Below are 19,696 nucleotides of genomic sequence, written 5' to 3'. Positions count from 1 at the left end.
CTGCTTGATGTGAGTGAGGAATATCATTTCCTATGTAGGCCCGTCAGATGTGGTACTAGATCCTGGCTGTAATCACTTAACACAGCATACAAAACACATTGAAAGTGCACACACTGAAGATGTTGCCAAGGCAGAAACTGCTGTTTCATAAACAGCACTGGCAAGACCAGCAGTAATTTATCTAACATTAAACTAACCATTTTCCGGTGGACTGCAATGATGTAGCCTGTAAAGGAACTGTCAGGAAGAGATGGCATGTGACCATTCACCATTCCATTTGTGAAGTTTTTCTCAGTTCCACATGGCACAACAGTGTTTGGCATTCCATTGGGAATGAATATTGGTCGAGGCAGGTCCCCATTGGTGGTCAGGGTGAACATTCCATTTGTAGATGGGGAGGAGGAGAAATCTACAAATTCAAAGGTAAGCACAGGATCATAAGTTTGTGGTACCTTTATCTTTGCTCTTTTCTCAAACACTGCTGGGTGGGACCCAGACCACTGACAGTCTCTTTTAACATAGGACCGGAAGTAACCATAGGTCAAATAATTCTAGATTAACTGGAAGATTTTCATTTTAGATTTTATTTTTATTATTAATATTTTTGACTAAACGACTAAACGAGTAACTGCTAGAAAGAGTAAGTACAATTTTTACAACAATCTTTATCAGTCTTATGTTGTGGCATGAAAATAGTTCTGCTTTTCTTTTTCTTATCCTCAAAAAATTCATTTCTCCATGTAGTCTCTAGCCAGATATTTTACAAACACTTTATTTTTAAAAACACCTGCAGAGAACTCCCATCTGCTCCCTGCCCCAACACAAGCACAGTCTCCCCCATTAGCATCATCCCCCACTAGAGTGAAACATTTGTTATAACGGATGAAAGAGGTGGCTTTTTTTTTTTTTTTAAAGAGGTTGCTTTTTAAATTACAAATGCATTTTCTTAGTTTTACTAGCCACAGTTCAAGTGCTAAACAGTTGGTGTAATAGAGTATTGGATACTCTATTGGATGGCAAAGAGTAAAGAAAGTTTTCATCATTGCAGAGAGTTCTACAGGGCAGTGGTATAAATGATACAAGCAAAAAAGCAGTAATAAATCATCCACCAACCCACCATCAGTACTATCTACTGAGCACCAACGAGAGGAGCCCCCTTCTCTCTGAAGCCTTCGATAGCTGGGAAATGAATCTAATTATCAACAATAAAAAGAAGAGACGATGGCCAAGAAGACTCACTGGATGACCATATTAAATTATATGAGTGACCATATAAATATCAGAGTATAAACAAATTTCTTTTTTAGTCAACTTCACTATTCTGTTTTCTAAAGCACATTTCTCTCATACCATCTGTTGCTATGTTAGTATTAGATAAGAGAGTTAAAAGATCTGAATTTCAGTGGTAGATTTAGCTAAGAACTACCTATCCAACTTAGGTTCTCTGAATTTTAGGTTCCTCATCAATAAAATGAAGAATTTAAGATGATCACTAAGGTTTCCTGCAGGCTCCAAAATTCTTTTGCTGTAATTTTTTTTTTTTTTTGCTCTAATATTTTTAGCCTACACAAAAGCCGAAAAAGAATAACAACCCTTAGACTATTATTCAAAGCTAAAATCATGAGAAAGAGCTCCAGTTCTCTCTTACCTGTCTGTATTGGACTAGAAGCTGAAATTGGAGATCCAGGGATGGGAATTTCAAATGCACACAAAAATCCACTCACTGAGAGCCGTACTTTCTGGTTGTCCTGAGGGAAATTCTACAAAAAAAGGAGCAAGAGAAGGGGGAGATGTTTCAGATAAAATGGAGAATCATCTCTGATATATTTGAAGCAAATGTCTTAGATCCTTTTATCAGTAAAGCAAACAAGATGTCTGAATAAATTTTCTAAAATAACTAAAAGATGTCTGAATGAAAACTAACCTTACCGATGAAACCATTATCCCCTTTCATAGGAAGGAAGTATGATGTGTATAAGTGACTTAAGTTTTTCCTTCATTTCAAGAATCTAAACCCCAAATCCCTAGAGATCTCACCTCTGCATTACATATGAAAAAAATGTTAAGGAGGTGGGAGTTTGTTTAGAAATCCCGAAGATGAATATAAGTAATACCAATGGTAGGAACTCAATTTAGGGGAACATATTTTTTTTTTTTTTTTTTATAGGGCAACATATTTATTGAATTGCTTCTTTCTCTAGCTGGTATGGAGGAAGAAGTGATTTGCGTCACTTTGTTTTTATCCTCTTAGTGTGTTAAAAGGCCAGGTATATATATTTATAAATAAGTACTAAAAACACACATTCATAAATACATAAAATACTTTAAGAATTCTAGGAACAGTAGTAACACATAAGAGATGTAAACCAAAGCAACGGCGGTCCTTGGGGTAAATTTAGACTGTACTGATAGCTAGATCACTCCATATAGGTAGCTCTGGGCTTACATGTTTTTCTTCTTTAAAAATATCACCATTATTTTATTATTTTATTCTGGTGGAAAACTCTTAGTTTCTTTTAGAATAAAAGCTTTACAATTTTTTTCCCATTTCTGTTGTGTTTTATTATCTCCCTTGGTCATTTAACACAAAAATTACTTGAGAAAACTGTGATTTTTTAAAGAATCAAGGGTTTCCCAGAGAGAATAGTTAATATCACCTTTATGTTGGAACCATGTACTTCAGCAAGAAGGATTTGTTCTGATTTAAGTCCACAGAGATCGCTCAGTTGTTTTTTTAAACCTGTGTACTTTTCATCCATATTCAGTCTTAGTCCATATCGTACAGGGGTAGTACCATCCAGCTTAATAACTAGTGAAGAGAAAAGATTTTTATTAGTAAAATTCCGGTTTCACTGAAAGCTTTATATCTGTGTGTGTGTTTGTGTGTGTATGAGACTTGGAACTAGTAAACATTTCAGTCTAGAATTTTTATTTTATATGTACACAACAGATGGTGTTTAAAATAATATTAAGTGAAATCATTATTTTTGTATGTTCACCTGATAAAGTGTGAGTGGCTTTGCAAGATTTTTCAAGAGAGCTTCTGGTACATTTAAAATTAAAAGAACTCAATGAGCACAAAAATGGACCCATGTTCAAGTCTTTCAAACCTCACATCATGCCTGAAACCAGACTGTAACCATTATAGGACATTGTAAATCAATTATACTCCAGTAAAATTTTTTAAAAAACTATAACATGCTGACTACCAGTCTTTATGAGAACGAACTATAAACAAATGACTAAACTTACAAATTCAAGCTGACTGAATACAAGATAAAAGACAAAGCAATTAAATAATGTTTCAGAACTTTGTGACCTACCTGTTATTTCTAAGTGCATGTAACTGTCCATTGGTAGTGGCAAAGACAAAAAATTGAAAGGGTCAAATCGGACACTTATATGCCCACATGTCTTGCATTTGACTTGAGACCTTAGCTGCCCATGGAACAAATCCACAACAATTGATCTATTTCTCCTTAGATGATTATCCCAGGCCTAGCAAGAAAAAAGATTATAGAGAATTTTTTTTATCCCCTCCAAATTCAAAAGATAAGCTTTTCTCCAAAAATTCAAGGCAATTGTTAAATATATTACATTTAATGTCAGGAATATAATCCTTAACTTTTCCTTCAAAATGTGTGACGTGAAAAGGAAACATTTTTCTATGTTCATTAAAGATACTCTGTTTTGGGATTATGGCACAAGAAATAATCAGAAAATTATAAAATTCCTTCATTTTCACAGTAAAATTCTGATCACAGAACAGTTTAGTTAGCATTTAAGTTGTGCAAAACTTATTTGGGGCCAGAATATTTTATCTGTGCTTACATTAGAAACTCAAAACTGACAAACCTCTGCAGCTACTTCCCAGTCTGGTCTGCCATCACTGTCCTTCAGTTCCACATATGGCTTTTCATGGACTCGGTTGAGATCTTCATGCAGACCATCCAAGAGAAAAGCCAGAAGTTCTTGGGAGTCTTGTTGCTGGAACCCATTAAACCTGGGAGCATATTTTGCTATGGTCCACTATAAATGTAAAAGGAATCAAACTCATTATTTGCTATCCCATAAAATTTAGAATGACCATACCCATAATTCAATCAGAGACATGAGAATAAGTAAACTATACAGTCCATGGAATTCTCCAGGCCAGAATACTGGAGTGGGCAGTCATTCCCTTCTCCAGGGGATCTTCCCAACCCAGGGATCGAACCCAGGTCTCCCTCACTGCAGGTGGATTCTTTACCAGCTGAGCCACCAAGGAAGTCCAAGAATACTGGAGTGGGGAGCCTATCCCTTCTCTAGCAGATCTTCCTGACCCAGGAATCAAACTGGGGTCTCCTGCACTGCAGACGGATTCTTTACCAGCTGAGCTACCAGGGAAGCCCAAACAATATAGTACTTAGTCTATTTCAGCAAATATATTTTGGATAATCAGGAAATCTTTCTAATCTTCGTATCAAATGATGCACCCCCAGCCCACTAAAAAAAGTATTATGGCCAGTCATGTGTCCTGGTTTAGTATCATATAGGCAAACAGTTCTTCAGATACATAGATGCTATTTAAGATATAAGATGAAAACATTAAAATAGCATTTGGTCACATTGGAAGATTGCCTGTTTTCTTTTACAGTTAGCTTTTCTGGTGTTGTATCCTAACTTTTATTATTAGAGGCAGAATAGCCCAGTGTTCAACTGTGAGGACTTACTAACTAGCTTGCAACCTTGGATAGGCTACTTAACTGCTATAAGCCTTAGTTTCCTGAGCCATAAAATGGGGATAATAACACTGCTTTATATTATGGGGCCATTTAGAAGATTAAATGAGTAAAGTACACATAAAATAATCAGATAGTGGCTGGTAAGTGATAAGTAGTCAAATTTTTAGCTACTATGATTATTAATTTTTAACCTAAAAAGCTTTTGCCTTGCCTTTAAAAAAATTATTTATTTATTTGGCTTCACCAGGTCTTAGCTGTAGTACACAGATCGATCTTCACTGCAACATGTGGGATCTAGTTCCCTGACCAGGGATCAAACCCAGGGCCCCTGCATTGGAAGCAAGGAGTCTAATAAGCCACTGGACCACCAGGGAAGTTTTCAACTTACTTTTAAATAGAGATAAAAAATAATTCAAACTTTACTAAAATTCACTATAATAATATTAATGTAAAATTTGTATTCATTAATTACATTTTTTCTTTCTGCTCCTTTTTTTTTCGTTCTACAGATAGAACTAATCATCTTAGTAATGTTAAAAATGTACTGAGTATCATTAATTAGACTCAAGGCTACCTTGCAGTTAGAATACTGCTAATAGTGAAGGTTGAATAAAGAAAAGTTTACTGTATATACAAGTAAAATATCTGATAAACTAGTAAAATGAATGAAATTTCCAAATTTAGACTGTACTTCTGAACTTTTTCTATCTACTATGTCTATAAGAGTATTTTGCTTATGTTCGAACAAGTAAAAGTTTATGTCTTATGAAAGACCCAAAAACATTAAGCTAAAATTAAAAGATGAATATAAAAAACAAAGAAAATTACTTAACAGCTGCTTAAGACTTAAGACCTTTATATTATTTTAACACGCTTACCCGAAGCTTTAATGGGGCGACATTCTTCTGAGTTCCACTCCAAAGTTCCTGTACTAAATCCCCATAGCATTTAGCCATATGCCCCTTCATACCAATGGGATTTGTCCTACAAGTTTGAGAGGAAAATGTACTGCTTAATGATTCTTTTTTTTTTCATTTATTTTTATTAGTTGGAGGCTAATTACTTTACAATATTGTAGTGGTTTTTGTCATACATTGACATGAATCAGCCATGTGCTTAATGATTCTTATAAATCACAATCATGTGAACATAGAAATGCCCAGTATCTGTCTTCTCACATCAAAATACATTTTCAAAACGAGAGAAGCAACATTTGGTCCTTGTCGTTTAGTTGCTTCAGTCGTGTCAGACTCTTCGCAACCCTGTGGACTATAGCCTGCCAGGCTCCTCTGTCATGGAATTCTTCAGGTAAGAATACAGGAGTGGGTTGCCATTTCCTTTTCCAGGGGCTCTTCCTGACCCAGGGATTGAACCCATGTCTCCTGCATTGGCAGGCGGATTCTTTACCAACCTATGTATCATGTACTGGCAGGCGGATTCTTTAACACTGAGCTACTAGGGAAGCTTACTTCATGCTTAACAGGGCAAATAAGATGAAGACTTTTCTCCCTCAGGGTGAATAAGGAACAGATTTAGGTAATATTGGGTTCATATCAAAATTACAAAAGTTAAGAGTCAGTGACTCAAGGAAGATTACCTGTTGAGTTCATAAAGATGTCTCCCTGAGATAAAATACTGTGTCAGTGGCTGCGTGTTACTAACACACTGGATGCTTGAATTCATGAAGCATGTATTTCCCAGGTTACTCAGACCTGTGGCCCCCTTTTCTGTCGGAACTGGAACAAACAATATGAGAACAGAAGCCTAGCTGCAGCAAGATGTCATACACCAAACAGTTATTTGTATTCAATGCAATGATTTTTATAATTTTTCTAATCAGTTAAACGGAGATAATAATTTTCTATTGGGTCTTGCAATGTTAAAGTAGAAGTTTTTCATGAAGCCTCACTGGCAATCACGATAATCTATTAATCTATGCTCATTTGTACTCTAGAAGTAGAAATGATTCTCTTCAATTGCTCTGATGGTTTTTTAGAGTTCAAACAATTCTCTCCTAGAATTGTATCTTTTAAAATGAATAAATTATTTAATTGCAAGGTTAGAAAGAAATGTGATGCTTCAGGAAAAAGAAAAATAAGAGGGGGCCTAATCACTTTTGAGCTAGAAAGCTACAAGTTGTTAACACTTCAACAGTTGAGAGAAGAAAACATAAAAGAATAATTTTAAGATCATCTGTTTAAAAATAAATACAGTGGAAACTTACCCTTGTGTCTATCTATTTTACTACTGTTTGCTATAAAGGACATTTCTTCAGGCCAACTCATATCTTTGTTTCGAACTAGAAAGACAGACAATAATGTGTTAATCTCTTATCCAATCAAATCACACCCACTCAAGTGTTCTGTTTAAAAACAAAGACTTATTTCTAAACCAGAAACTGAAAAAAAAAATTTTTTTTTAATTGGCTCTGAAACCATTCCAATTCTTTAGATAGGGGGCTCTATAGTCAGTGATTAGAATTAATTGGTAAGCTAATCCCTCAATGGCATACCTGAAGTAAAATTATACTCAACCTTCTATAGAAGGAATTAAAATTCTTAAGCCTAAAACACTCGGAACTATCACAATTCTTTCTTTTTTCTTTTTTACAATTCTTTCTTAAATTGTGAAACTGCCAGAGTAATCTATGCCTTTTAATACAAAGGCAGCTAGGACTGTTTCATGAGTCTTGAGAAAAGACACACTACGTTTTCAGTGACGTGTGCATGCCAGTGTGTAAGTGAATGCTTACTCAAGCTAAGCTCTGTTGATCAGTGTTGAGGACTACTGAAAAACCGGTATCACCAACAATGCAAGAATGTTAATCTCCTCATTCAAACTCAAGGAGGGAGCTTGAAAATTTTAGTAAACTATAAACTTAAAACTGAATTCACTTGTTTTTACAACTGTTTCCACCCTTGCCAGATAATGAATGTAGACATGTTTTTCCTCCTGAAGCAATCTAAATAGTATTCCATTACAAAAGGATTACATCAAGGTTTAACGGGTTTTCTCTACTATGAAGAATACAGTGATCAAACGCCAGCTGGAAGAAACTATAAAGTAGGTTTGTCATGCCCAGTCCCTCAGTCATCTTCAACTCTGCAACATCACGGAATTTTTCAGGCAAGAACAAAGTAGGAGCAGGTTACCATTTCCTACTCCAGGGGATCTTCCCGACCCAGGGATTGAACCTGCATCTCCTGCATTGGCAGGTGGATTCTTTAAACTGCACCACCTGGGAAGCCCCATGAAGTAGACTATCAGTGAGTAATTAAATCTTTCATTCTTCCCCTAAAATCTAATACAGAGGTATGCTTCCATCTTGTACCTTCAATTACCAGGTGCTGCTCATCCTGGATTTTCAAATATTCCAATCTGTGATCCTCATCATCCAGAAGAGTGAGGTAATTCTGTATATGGAAGAGGAAATGTTTTGTTAATTACTAACTTTGAAACAAATGCTGAAATAAAAATGAATCACAATTTAAAAAATTCCTTGAAGGTACATAACTCATGTACAGACATTTAGCATATTATAGTTATTCAAAAGTACTTATAATTTTGGTGGCAAAATGAGAGAAAGACAATGTATACTCTGTAAACACTTATTTTATGTTTCTAAAAAAAAGTTGTATCTGATTTTGGAGAGACCAGGAAAGACTGATCACACAAACCAAAATTCACTGAGATTTAGATTTTCTAAACAGCTTACAGAAAAGAAGGTTTGATTAGTATATAGTAAGTATATTCTAAATTGAGTAAATGTGCTTGTATTCAAGATGGAATTTGATCATTAACTAGGAAATGAAAATGTAAAACCAAATGCCATGCAACAGAATTATACATTTTGTTGACACTCACCCTGTCTAAAGTGCTTGGAAAATTAACTCATCTAATTCTTACTACTATCCTAAGGGAAATACTATTATTTTCCCCATTTACTCATGGAAAAACTGTGACAGAGAGTTAAGGGACTTGTCCTTGGTTAGTTAACTAACAGGTGATAGTCAGGACCTAATTCTTGGCAGTGAGGCTCCAGGAGCTGTGCTCTCCACTTTCTTTACTATACTGCTTCTCAGTTATCAATGGTGACCAAAGGAGAATGTAAGAAAGAAGGAACTAAGGGATAAAGAGCTGGTTAAAACTACTTACCATCCAATTTCAGAGTAAAATGAAAACATTCTGCATGTGTTAGGAAGAATACATAAATAATTAAAAGCACTGCCTCTAAGAAGAATGGAAGACAGAGGTCAGAGGATGGGAAGAATTTCCACCACATACTTTTGTATTGTTTGAATTTTTTTTTTAATTTGTGTATAACTTAAAAGACAAATCCAAAATAAACTATTTGTTAAAAAGATATAGTTGCTGTTACTTTATAATAATTTTTATAAGATTGTACTGTCCATGTACAATTAATGTAGACAAAACCTCCATACTTATGAAACATGGATCTAACAAGGAGGACTTTCCTTGACTGACATGTCTCTTACCTCACTGTTGTATAGCCACAGGCGCATATCTTCCTCTTTGATGCGCAGCCTCTGAGACAGATATTCATGAATTTCCTTGATGGTCTGCATTCGACTAAAACAGCCTGTATAGGCTAAGACCCGCTTTAATGGTGCATTTGGAGAAGGGACATTTCCTATGGTCATAGTAATCACAGTAAGGAAAAAGGCAGATGTTAAAAAAAAAGAAAGCACCACTTTTAGTAATGGGGACCATACTATTTTAGGAAATAATAATGAAGGAAATAAGAATTACAGATTTAATAATTTTATAAATTAAGAAATTTTAATAAGTTTAAAAATGAAGACAGGAGACCTAAGCATCTTACAGTAAGCCTTAACTTTGAAAGGAAGAACAACAAAATCAGACACGCAAATAATTGGCAGCATCTAGAATCCAAGAAGAGTGGCAAATCAGGGCACTGATTTCTTGGCCCTCAGCTGGGTCATACTCAATAGCAAAATCAAAACTCAGTGTTAAAGAATGGGGAGGAGTCTTACACTGGGAAATGGGACTGGATTTGAACGCCACAGAAGGATAATTGGATTCACCTGATCTACTTTCTTAAAATAAACTGTCTTTGAATTGCTAATCCCTCACTCTCATTAAGTGGCCCAATTACCTGGCCCACTGTGGCATAATTACTTAAGAAACTTTTACTTAGAATTCTAAGGAGGCACAGATATTACATGGCCAACAGAGCTTTAAAGTAAGCCAAGAAACGTCCCATGACAAAAAAGAAACTGCCCTATTGAAAGGTACTACGGGGAAACCATAAGGCATGTCTACACAGTAAGAGGACAGTAGACATGACCTTGAATTCTTGAAGGGCTCAAAGTGCAAACAAAAAGAGGCACTAAAGGGAAAGAGTAAACACTAAAGGAAAATGTATCAAGTTTAACCATATACTTCAAAAGAAAAAGGGGATAAAATGAGAAGAAATTATGGAAATCAAAAACATAATGGTTGCTAAAACCATCTGCTAAACCATGGGTAACTATTCAGCCAAAAATTTAGACAAAAGCTGTAGCTTGAAATGGTCATCTTGGCCTATGGGAGGTTACATTTAGTTCACTGAACAACCCAAACCAAAAATACACTCAATGTATCAATATAATTTATCAAGGGCACAATTATACACTCCAGGTAATTTTCTATCCATTCAATGGTGACTTGGCTTTTCTTCCTCCCTAAATGTGCTTTGCTGCTGCTGCTGCTGCTAAGTCGCTTCAGTCGTGTCCAACTCTGTGCGACCCCATAGACAGCAGCCCACCAGGCTCCGCCCTCCCTGGGATTCTCCAGGAAAGAACACTGGAGTGGGTTGCCACTTCCTTCCCCAATGCATGGAAGTGAAAAGTGAAAGTGAAGTCACTCAGTCGTGTCTGACTCTTCGAGACCCCATGGACTGCAGCCTACGAGGCTCTTCCGTCCATGGGATTTTCCAGGCAAGAGTACTGGAGTGGGGTGCCATTGCCTTCTCCAATGTGCTTTGAGTCTTTACTTACTAAACAGAGGAGAAAAGCACTGGCATCATCTACTTTTCAGAGCTTCCAAGAATCAACTCACCTAAAATAGGCTGAAAAATCATTTAACAATGACTTCTGTAGCTTTGTCTGTTAAAAAGGCTACTATTAAGTCATTGCTAACTGTAGCAAGGTTTGGAAACCTGTCACTTCAAAAGGAATAAATTGTGTGCTTAACCACTCAGTCGTGTCCAACTCTGATCCCATGGACTGTAACCCTGCCAGGCTCCTCTGTCCATGGGGATTCTCCAGACAAGCATACTGGAGTGGGTTGCCATGCCCTCCTCCAGGGGATCTTCCCAACCCAGGGACTGAGTCCAGGTTTCCTGCATTGCAGGCAGATTCTTTACTGTCTGAGCAACCAGGGAAGCCCAAAAGGAATAAAAGAGCCCAGTACACAGCTGTGATACATTAGAAAGAAAGATGAAAACTATGTATGGAGAACAAAACCCAACTATGATTAACTCTTAAACTCTAGCAAAGCAAATCATTTACTATCAGCAAGAAAAGGATAATCCTAGAAGAAAACAAAAGGGCAAATTTCTCTAAATACACATCAGAGGATTAGTTATAAGATTACAGCAAGAAAGCATATTTTTTATAAACTTCAAAATGATTAATGATTGATTTCACAACTAATTAGTAAGAAATAAAATTTCAAATTAAGAACAAATTTGGAGCATAATGACTATACAGTTTGAGGATTCAGAAGCATTTGCTAGTGTCCAAGTCAATTTCTATTGTCCTAAGCCATAAGAAATTTATTTGAATTCTAGACAGTTTTTGTAGCATAGCTCATTAAGCAGGCAGCCACTTATTATACATAATTTCATACTTTTGAATAGCACCAACAAATCTAGTGGAATTTACAGAAGCAGCAAAAATCTAGGATCAGCACAAGAGTTATAAAGAATACTTACTAAAAGCGCAACAACACATCTTGCCTCTCATGTAATCTTTCAAAGAGAATTGAAAAAGATAGGTACTATGGGTGCCATGAAAGAAAGGCAAATACTATTGATATTATTCAATGGAAAATTAAATCAAGAGTGTTTCAGAGAGATTCTTATTTCACTGTTTTTTTATTATAATGTATTACCTAAAGACAAAGCTTGAGGGCACTGCTTTGGTATAATTCTTACCAAACAGCACATGTAAGAATTTCGATATATTATCTGAATATAATCTTTAACGATGACATAAAACTAATCCTACTAATTTCAAACTAATTTCAAAGGAGGGATGATACTTACAGGGTTGGTTTGGGTTCATAGGTGGCTTTTGCATAGTAAGTTACAGTAATTGTAATAACATTATGGCATTGTTAACACAGTTTGAGATTTTGTGTAAATGGATGAACTCATTATTTTTGCTGAAGAACTATTTCAAATATTTGTAAGGCAAAAGCATAGAGCAAGCCCGGCCCATCGGTAAAACTTAACCTCAGAGAGAAATCAAAAGGGAACTTTTTGCATCTATTACATTAAAATGAAAACTTATTTATACATCATTTTGATAGGCTTGATGTTTTTGAAGAAAATGTGTCACTTTCATTCTCAAAAACAGATCTTCTCCTTTGTATTATCTGTTATTAAGGCTCCTTGGGCCTAGCATGAGAAATATATCATGTTTTGTTACAAAAACCCCCCAAAACAAAAAACTCAAAACACACACACAAGAAGAGGATATTGCCGAAGAAATTACTTCTTAGCAATCTGAGTGGAGTTGAAAAGAACAGTCACTGGCTGGCAGACTCTGAGGTCAAGCACATAATTTACAATGGCTTGTTCTCAAAGAAACAAAGTGTGTAAAATTCATTTCTGCTTATTATCTTTGTTATGTTTGCAAGCCAGAAAAGGAAACAACCCTTTGCAGTTTGCTGCTGGGACTTTGCCTCTACCCCAGCTAGTCTTGCGCATGACCGTAGATCTAAGGCCCATAAGAGATTTTCTGATTCTGTATGAAAACAGATGAAAATGTGTATTATTATAGTGGCACCAGACTTGGAGCAAATTGGTTTTCATTTTAATTTTTTTCAAGGAAATGCACGGTATTCTTGCTGCATTCTTAAGTTACCTCTTGGTAAATGCTGAGGAAACACTCTCAGGCTCATCATACCCATATTCACCCAGATGTTAGACTGCTGTGTCCGAGTGGCAGGCTGCTGTCTCAGGAAGAGAAGATAGCGAGGAAACAATTCCAGTTCTGGGATTTCTGTCTTGCTATTTTTGATCACCTGTTGTTTTAAAAGATACGAAGTGATCACTATAAATGAAATAAAACCTGCCATTTTTTACCTAATTTCTGAGATTTATTTCCAAACTGAAATGTTCAAAAGGTTCACTGCCTATATTTCAGAAAGTCATCAGTTTATATGACATGGGTTTATAGGCCCTCAGGCTCCTGCATCTAAGTCCATTTTCCAGGATTAGGATTCCTGGTGGGTATTTTCTCCCACTCCATTTAAAAGCAAGTAACATCAATATTAAGGGGAAAAAATCTTAAATATTATCTACAATTCTAGTACTCTCACACAATAACTCTTTTCACTTTTACATATCTCATATAGAAAAATGATGTTCTTTTAGAGGACAAATTCTTAGGAATGGAATCACAAGTAAAAAAGCACAGGATTATTCATCAATCTTGCCTGGGGAGTCCCAAGGACAGAGAAGACTGGAGGGCTATAGTCCACAAGGTCATGAAAGTTGGACAAGACTAAAATCACTGAGCACAAAAGCATTCATGTCATTAACTACATTAAGTTACACTGCCACCCAAAATGCAGCAATTTACAATATTCCTAGAAATGTATGAATGTATTACTTTCACAAAACCTTATCACTGGACATGACTTTAATTTCTTTAATACATATAAAGAATATTTTATTTTTATTAGTTGGAGGCTAATTACTTTACAATATTGTAGTGGTTTTTGCCATACACTGACATGAATCAGCCATGGATTTACATGTGTTCCCCATCCTGAACCCCCCTCCCACCAAGAATATTTTAAATGTACTTTAAATTTTATTTCTTGTATTAATAGTGAGAACAAAAATGTTTCCATGTAAAAATTTACTATCTATATTTTCTTTAACTGGACTGTTGCCATATTTTTTTGTCTATGATTAAAAAAACTAAATTGGATGTACTAAAATGAAGGTCACATGGTTGAAACAGCCCTCATGGGCTCCACAATGCAGGCTCAGTGGTGTGGCACACGGACCTATAGCATCAGTGGCATGTGGGGTGTTCCTGGACTGGGGATTGAGCCCATGTCCTCTGCGCTGGCAGGTGGACTCTCCACCACGTGGCCCCCAGGGAAGTCTCCAAACTCTCTAACACGTAAAATCTTACAGAATCTTTAACACCCTCAAGTAACTGGGCTTTCATTTTCTTTTGCTTTAGAAATCAACGTATTCTGCAACAAAGCATTTTTTAATATCAAGAGGGGGCAGTGAAGAGCCAGATAAAAACGATACAAACCAAACCTTTAGGACTATTTCTTTAAAGTATTCTGCATGTTCTGATATGCTATAGTATACTACAAAAGCTCCACTGTAAGCTTTATCAACTACTATTTAAATAATAAGCAGTAAAAGGAGCTCTCCCCAACAGTAAGACCACTGGAGAAAAACAAAAGTCTCTATTTCTTCTAGAGAGTCACTGAGAGCTACAAAGCCAGGATTTCAGTTTAACTGTGATTTGGGGAAAGATAAAAAAAAAAAAAAAATTCTGTACCCGTAGTTATCAGGCTACACAGAAAACATACTTTTGGCAGAATCTGAACTGATAATGAAGTAACTTTTATAATGTGTAGCTTACTTTCCAAGATAAGTGATTTTGTGAGCAAATTACAGATCAACAAATTCTTACACATTCATGCATAATCAAACATATATACATATTTATTTACATTTTAATTATTCTTGTTTATGAACTAACTGAACTACAATTGGATAACAATAAATGCAATTCCATTTGTAGGAATTGATGTTAAAGAGATCACCACACATTGGAGAAGAGAATATTCACCAGAAAATTGTTTTAAACAACGAAAATCTGGATGCAAACTAAATGTCCATCCATGGTGATTGGCTAATAAATTATGAGTTATTAACCTCGAAAGATATCAATAACATCTATCTTAGATTGAAAATAGACTATAAGATGGCAAGCATAATATGATTCAATTTCATAAAATTATTTATACATATTTGTATATAATAGGCACAGGAATGTTTGGGAAGACGTACATTGAAACGTTAACAGTAATTACTTCTAAAAAAAATAAAATAGTAAATACTTAAGGAGTAGGATATGGTTTTTATTTTCTTTGTATTTTTTTACAATGCTCAATTTGTTATTGAGCTTGTTCACAAGAATTAAAGTTATTTTTTAAAAAAATGGTGTGATTTATGTAAACATGTTGATGAAAGTATTTATTTTTAACCTTGCTGACACTAAAGAACTTAGTGTTCTTTAACATGGAACACCATACTTTAAATGTTTTTACAGCAATTTTTCCTGAAATCAGGCAAATCATCATATTTAGAGGTGAAAAAATACTGTCAAACCAGCAAATGAAGCTTTAATGTAGTAAAATGGTAGCTTAACTAATATTTATCTGATATCAATGTTAAAAAGCATGACCTTTTGTGAGGTTTTGAAAAAACTCATTTAATAATTATGATGATGATGACAGCAGCAACAGGCAAAATTTGCTACTGACCATTACTATAACTCAGATGCTGTGCTAATCATATGCATTATTTACTTATCAAAACAAGCCTAATGAGGTAGATACCACTGTTAACTCCATTTTACAGATGAGGAAACTAAGATTTAGAGATGAAAACATTGATGCTTTTGAACTGTGGTGTTGGAGAAGACTCTTGAGAGTCCCTTGGACTGCAAGGATATCAAGCCAATAAATCCTAAAGGAAATCAGTCCTGAAGCCACCTGATGCAAAGAACTGACTCACTGGAAAAGACCCTGATGCTGGAAAAGATTGGAAGGCAGGAGGAGAAGGGACGACAGAGGATGAGATGGTTAGCTGGCATCACCGACTTGATGAACATGAGTTTGAGTAAGCTCCAGGAGCTGGTGAAGGACAGGGAAGCCTGGTGTGCTGCAGTCCATGGGGTAGCAAAGAGTTGGACACTACTGAGCGACTGAACGGAACTGAACTGAATGTGAATCCAGGCAGACTCTAAAATATCAAACTGCATCTGTCTATCCATCTATCCATCAAACATCTACCATTATCACAATGATTCTCTTACAGATACAGAATTTTAGACAGAGCAGGGAAGTCCCAGAAATTAAGTGATTATTTCAAGGACTACCCCAAACCCCAATAAATAAAGAATATGTATGCATATATATCTATGTATATTCATATTTACATGTAACTACCTAGGAGTTCTGTTGACAAATATAGTAAAAACCTTTTGGAGCCAACAAACACATACCCTAAATTCCTGATTAAGATTTAAACATAATTTTTGTAAACATAATTATTAATAACAAAATCATTATTAAAATTATAGACTATGGATATACAGCAGAGTTTTACTCTTTTTGGAAGTGATCTAACTTACTATATCTTATCTATGTAAAACCTTCCTGATATAAAAAAGTTCTAGTTTGGACATTATATAAGGGAGAGTGTTTTGTGATATAGCAAAAGAATCTTATAAAAGTATTTTGCTGCACCAATAATGCAAAGAATATTCAAGGCAATGAATACTGCTGTTTACTGTATAAGCAAAATAAATGATGCTATAGAGTTAACTAATATTTTGATATTACACACTCCAAGCCCTTTAAATTACTTCACAGCATTTTACTTATGCTCTAAATGACTCATTCTATTAATGGTCACAATCAGAATTCACCAGCTTTGAATTCTTACTATTATCTATTATGATCTTGTTATGTCCCTCCTTCAGAAAGACAAACCACAAAAATCCAGAACAGCTAAGTGGATGTCTGTGTGGCTAAGGGGAATAACAGTTTTAGAAATAATATCTGTACCACTTCTCTTTTTTCACTGAACTTCTTGGCACTGACTCTCAGACTTCTGCTCCAGTCTAAGTTCTGCATTATCTTAATGTCTGTGTTTATGTGGATGACTTATTTAATTGCCTAGCCTCATAATTCCTTGACTCTATTTAGTCCAGTGATTATGTCCTCCATTTTATACAAGTTGCCCATTCCCAAAGGAATATCATTTTGTGGTTAGTACCTAGGTACAGTGCTCAATAAATGTATGAGTAAGTGAATGAATGAAAATAAAAGAACCTAAAATTTATTCAACTAATTTGAACAGGTATTGAATGCTCTATCATGGTTAAGTACTAATTTGTGGATAGTAAGGTCCATATAGTGAATTAATAGAAGACCCTATTATAAATGTTTCTTATATAAGGCAATATTGGCTGTACTTACAGGTCTAGGTAGGGCCAGGTTTGCTCCATACCAATGATAAAGTGCTCTCCATACAGGTTCTGGGACCATCTCATAATCTCTTCCATGGATCAGTTGTGGGGTTCGTTTTAATCGTCCTCCTTCTAGTGTTAATGATGTAGCCTTAGAAAGAATGGAATGTAAATGTTGACTTTTTTTTTTGGCCCCACCTCTTGGCTTGTGGGATCTTAGTTTCCTGACCAGGGATGGAACCCAGGCCCACAGCAGTGAAAGCTCGGAGTCCTAACCACTGGATTGTCAGGGAATTCCCCCAATGTATTTTTAAAATTAGTCTCTTGTGTTTTAACAAAACCTAGACACAGGAAAATAAACACATGTCACTACTCAGTTTCACTTTACTAGAAAAAAAAAAGAATTTTCTAAAAGGTTTTCATTTTGAACTTTCAAAATAAACTATTTAAGAAAGGAAACTCAAGGTAAATTATTTGAAAGAAAATCACTGAAACATTTGAAAAATATTAAGGATAGATTTCACAGACTTCTTTCCAACAGTAAAAAGTATTGTCATTTTTTAAAAAAACTTTTTTCACATACATGTGAAACTACATTTTCATAGTAGCTGTTCTAAGTAAGAAAAATAACATTTCCAAAGATCACTAAACTGAGGCTATATAAGTAGTAAGTCATAAAATACTCTCACAGAAACATTTCTATCTACAATAGGTTAATAAAATCAATCACAAACATTTCCTTTGTGCTGAAATTTCCAGAATGAAATTTATTAGCAACTTGAAAGAGATGTCCAATTACTTACCTTTACTGGTTCTTGAGTAACTAGTGGCTGGTTATCAATAGCCCCTGGTTTCTGAGGATTGAGGTGCAACAAAATATTCCCATTGGCTCCTAGTAAACACTGATTGTTATTGTCAGAAGTGTTATGTTGTCGAGCAAAGCACATATCTGTTCCTGGTGTGGCAGAATACAGCAAGCCTGTAAGGACCAAGAAGATGGAAAATCTGTTTTACTAAACATAAAATAGTCTCTAAGATACGAACTCAAAGTCCATGCATTAGGTTAATGCTATTATTCTGTGGACATGTCAGTACAGTGTTAGATTCTGTAATTGTGTAGAAGACACACAGGTATTTCTTTTTGGAAAATACCTAGAATAACACTAGGTAGAATAAAAGTTTTAAAAGCTATTATCAAATGAACATTTGGCCAGACTCCTAGAATATCTAATAATTCACAAGAATTCTATGTCCTCTGATAAGAAAGAAAGAAATATGGCCAAGTAGCTGGACTCTCCCATATCTTTCCTTAATTCTCTTTTGCCCGCAAAGGTTCTTAGTAGATAAGGGTGATAACAAGTCTCTAAAACAAAGAGCAGGAGCTAAAACAAGAATGCCAACAGGAGAATGGAGAATGCTAGGACAGAAGAAACTGTTCCCCAATAAATCTATTTGAAAGGAAGGCATGGATGTTACAACAGAAAAATATATACAGGAAAATGATTGATAATGACTTAAGCGCTGTGAACCTGAATGGTATCTTAAGGTATTTCAACTCTCAACCACATGTTAATCGTGGTAAATATTCTCTTCATCAACCACTGGTAACCTACTTGCGGTGCTGCTCAGCATGTGGACAGCACAGAGCTGAGCTGTGTGCAGAGCGAGCATGTACCAACAGGACCTGAGGAGGGTCGAGAAGCAGCGAGAAGCTGACCAAAGACGGCGCTTCAGGACTGCTGGGTGACCTCTGCAATGACATCGGACGGGGAAAGTGATGCCTTTGAACTGAAGAACTGATGCATTTGAACTGTGGTGTGGAGAAAACTCTTTTGAGAGACCCTTGGATGACAAGGAGATCAAACCAGTCAATCCTAAAGGAAATCAGTCCTGAATATTCGTTGGAAGGACTCATGCTGAAGCTGAAGCTCCAATACTTTGGCCATCTGAAACAAAGAGCTGACTCATTGGAAATGACCCTGATGCTGGGAAAGACTGGAGGCAGGAGGAGAAGGGGACGACAGAGGATGAGATGGTTGGATGGCATCACCGACTCCATGGACATGAACTTGAGCAAGCTCTGGGGGTTGGTGATGGACAGGGAAGCCTGGCGTGCTGCAGTCCACGGGACTGCAAAGAGTCAGACACGACTGAGCAACTGAAGTGAACTGAGATTCTACAAGGAGTTCTGTAGAGAAAATGCTAGCTCTGTTCAATTTGCCTTCTTGCTCCACAGAAAAGGAGAAGAAAAATCTCCAAGATGAAACAACAGAATAAGATTGAGAGTCCTGCTACTGTACCAGCAGAATAATAGGAATCAACTAAATTCATCTGGGCCAAAATATAGCAAAGCACCTTCCATGTAAGTGTAAAACTACTAAGTTTTAGGTAGGTATCAACAACCGAAGGGGATTATGGGCAACATTATCAATTCTTTCTAAATATGTTGACAAAATAACTCCCAAATTCCAGCCTGGAATGTCTGAA

General features: G+C 35.8%; 1 protein-coding gene across 1 annotated transcript in view; it reads right to left on the bottom strand.

The window, feature by feature from the left end:
• Positions 1-19,696, bottom strand: part of USP32 (ubiquitin specific peptidase 32) — a 192,070-nt gene that overhangs the window by 20,844 nt on the left and 151,530 nt on the right. The window contains exons 14-26 of the mRNA XM_020875914.2: positions 18,013-18,188; positions 17,220-17,360; positions 12,881-12,998; positions 9,221-9,375; positions 8,056-8,137; positions 6,949-7,023; positions 6,322-6,460; positions 5,603-5,708; positions 3,856-4,029; positions 3,324-3,498; positions 2,658-2,809; positions 1,649-1,760; positions 198-409 (exon numbers count right to left, since the gene is read on the bottom strand). Of these exons, the coding sequence (XP_020731573.2) occupies positions 198-409; positions 1,649-1,760; positions 2,658-2,809; positions 3,324-3,498; positions 3,856-4,029; positions 5,603-5,708; positions 6,322-6,460; positions 6,949-7,023; positions 8,056-8,137; positions 9,221-9,375; positions 12,881-12,998; positions 17,220-17,360; positions 18,013-18,188 (1,817 nt within the window). The remainder of the gene's footprint in view (positions 1-197; positions 410-1,648; positions 1,761-2,657; positions 2,810-3,323; positions 3,499-3,855; positions 4,030-5,602; positions 5,709-6,321; positions 6,461-6,948; positions 7,024-8,055; positions 8,138-9,220; positions 9,376-12,880; positions 12,999-17,219; positions 17,361-18,012; positions 18,189-19,696) is intronic.

Source organism: Odocoileus virginianus, chromosome 17 (genome assembly GCF_023699985.2).
Source record: "Odocoileus virginianus isolate 20LAN1187 ecotype Illinois chromosome 17, Ovbor_1.2, whole genome shotgun sequence".
NCBI lineage: Eukaryota > Metazoa > Chordata > Mammalia > Artiodactyla > Cervidae > Odocoileus > Odocoileus virginianus.
Note: the sequence above shows the minus strand (reverse complement) of the source record. Positions and strands in the feature narration are given on the sequence as shown.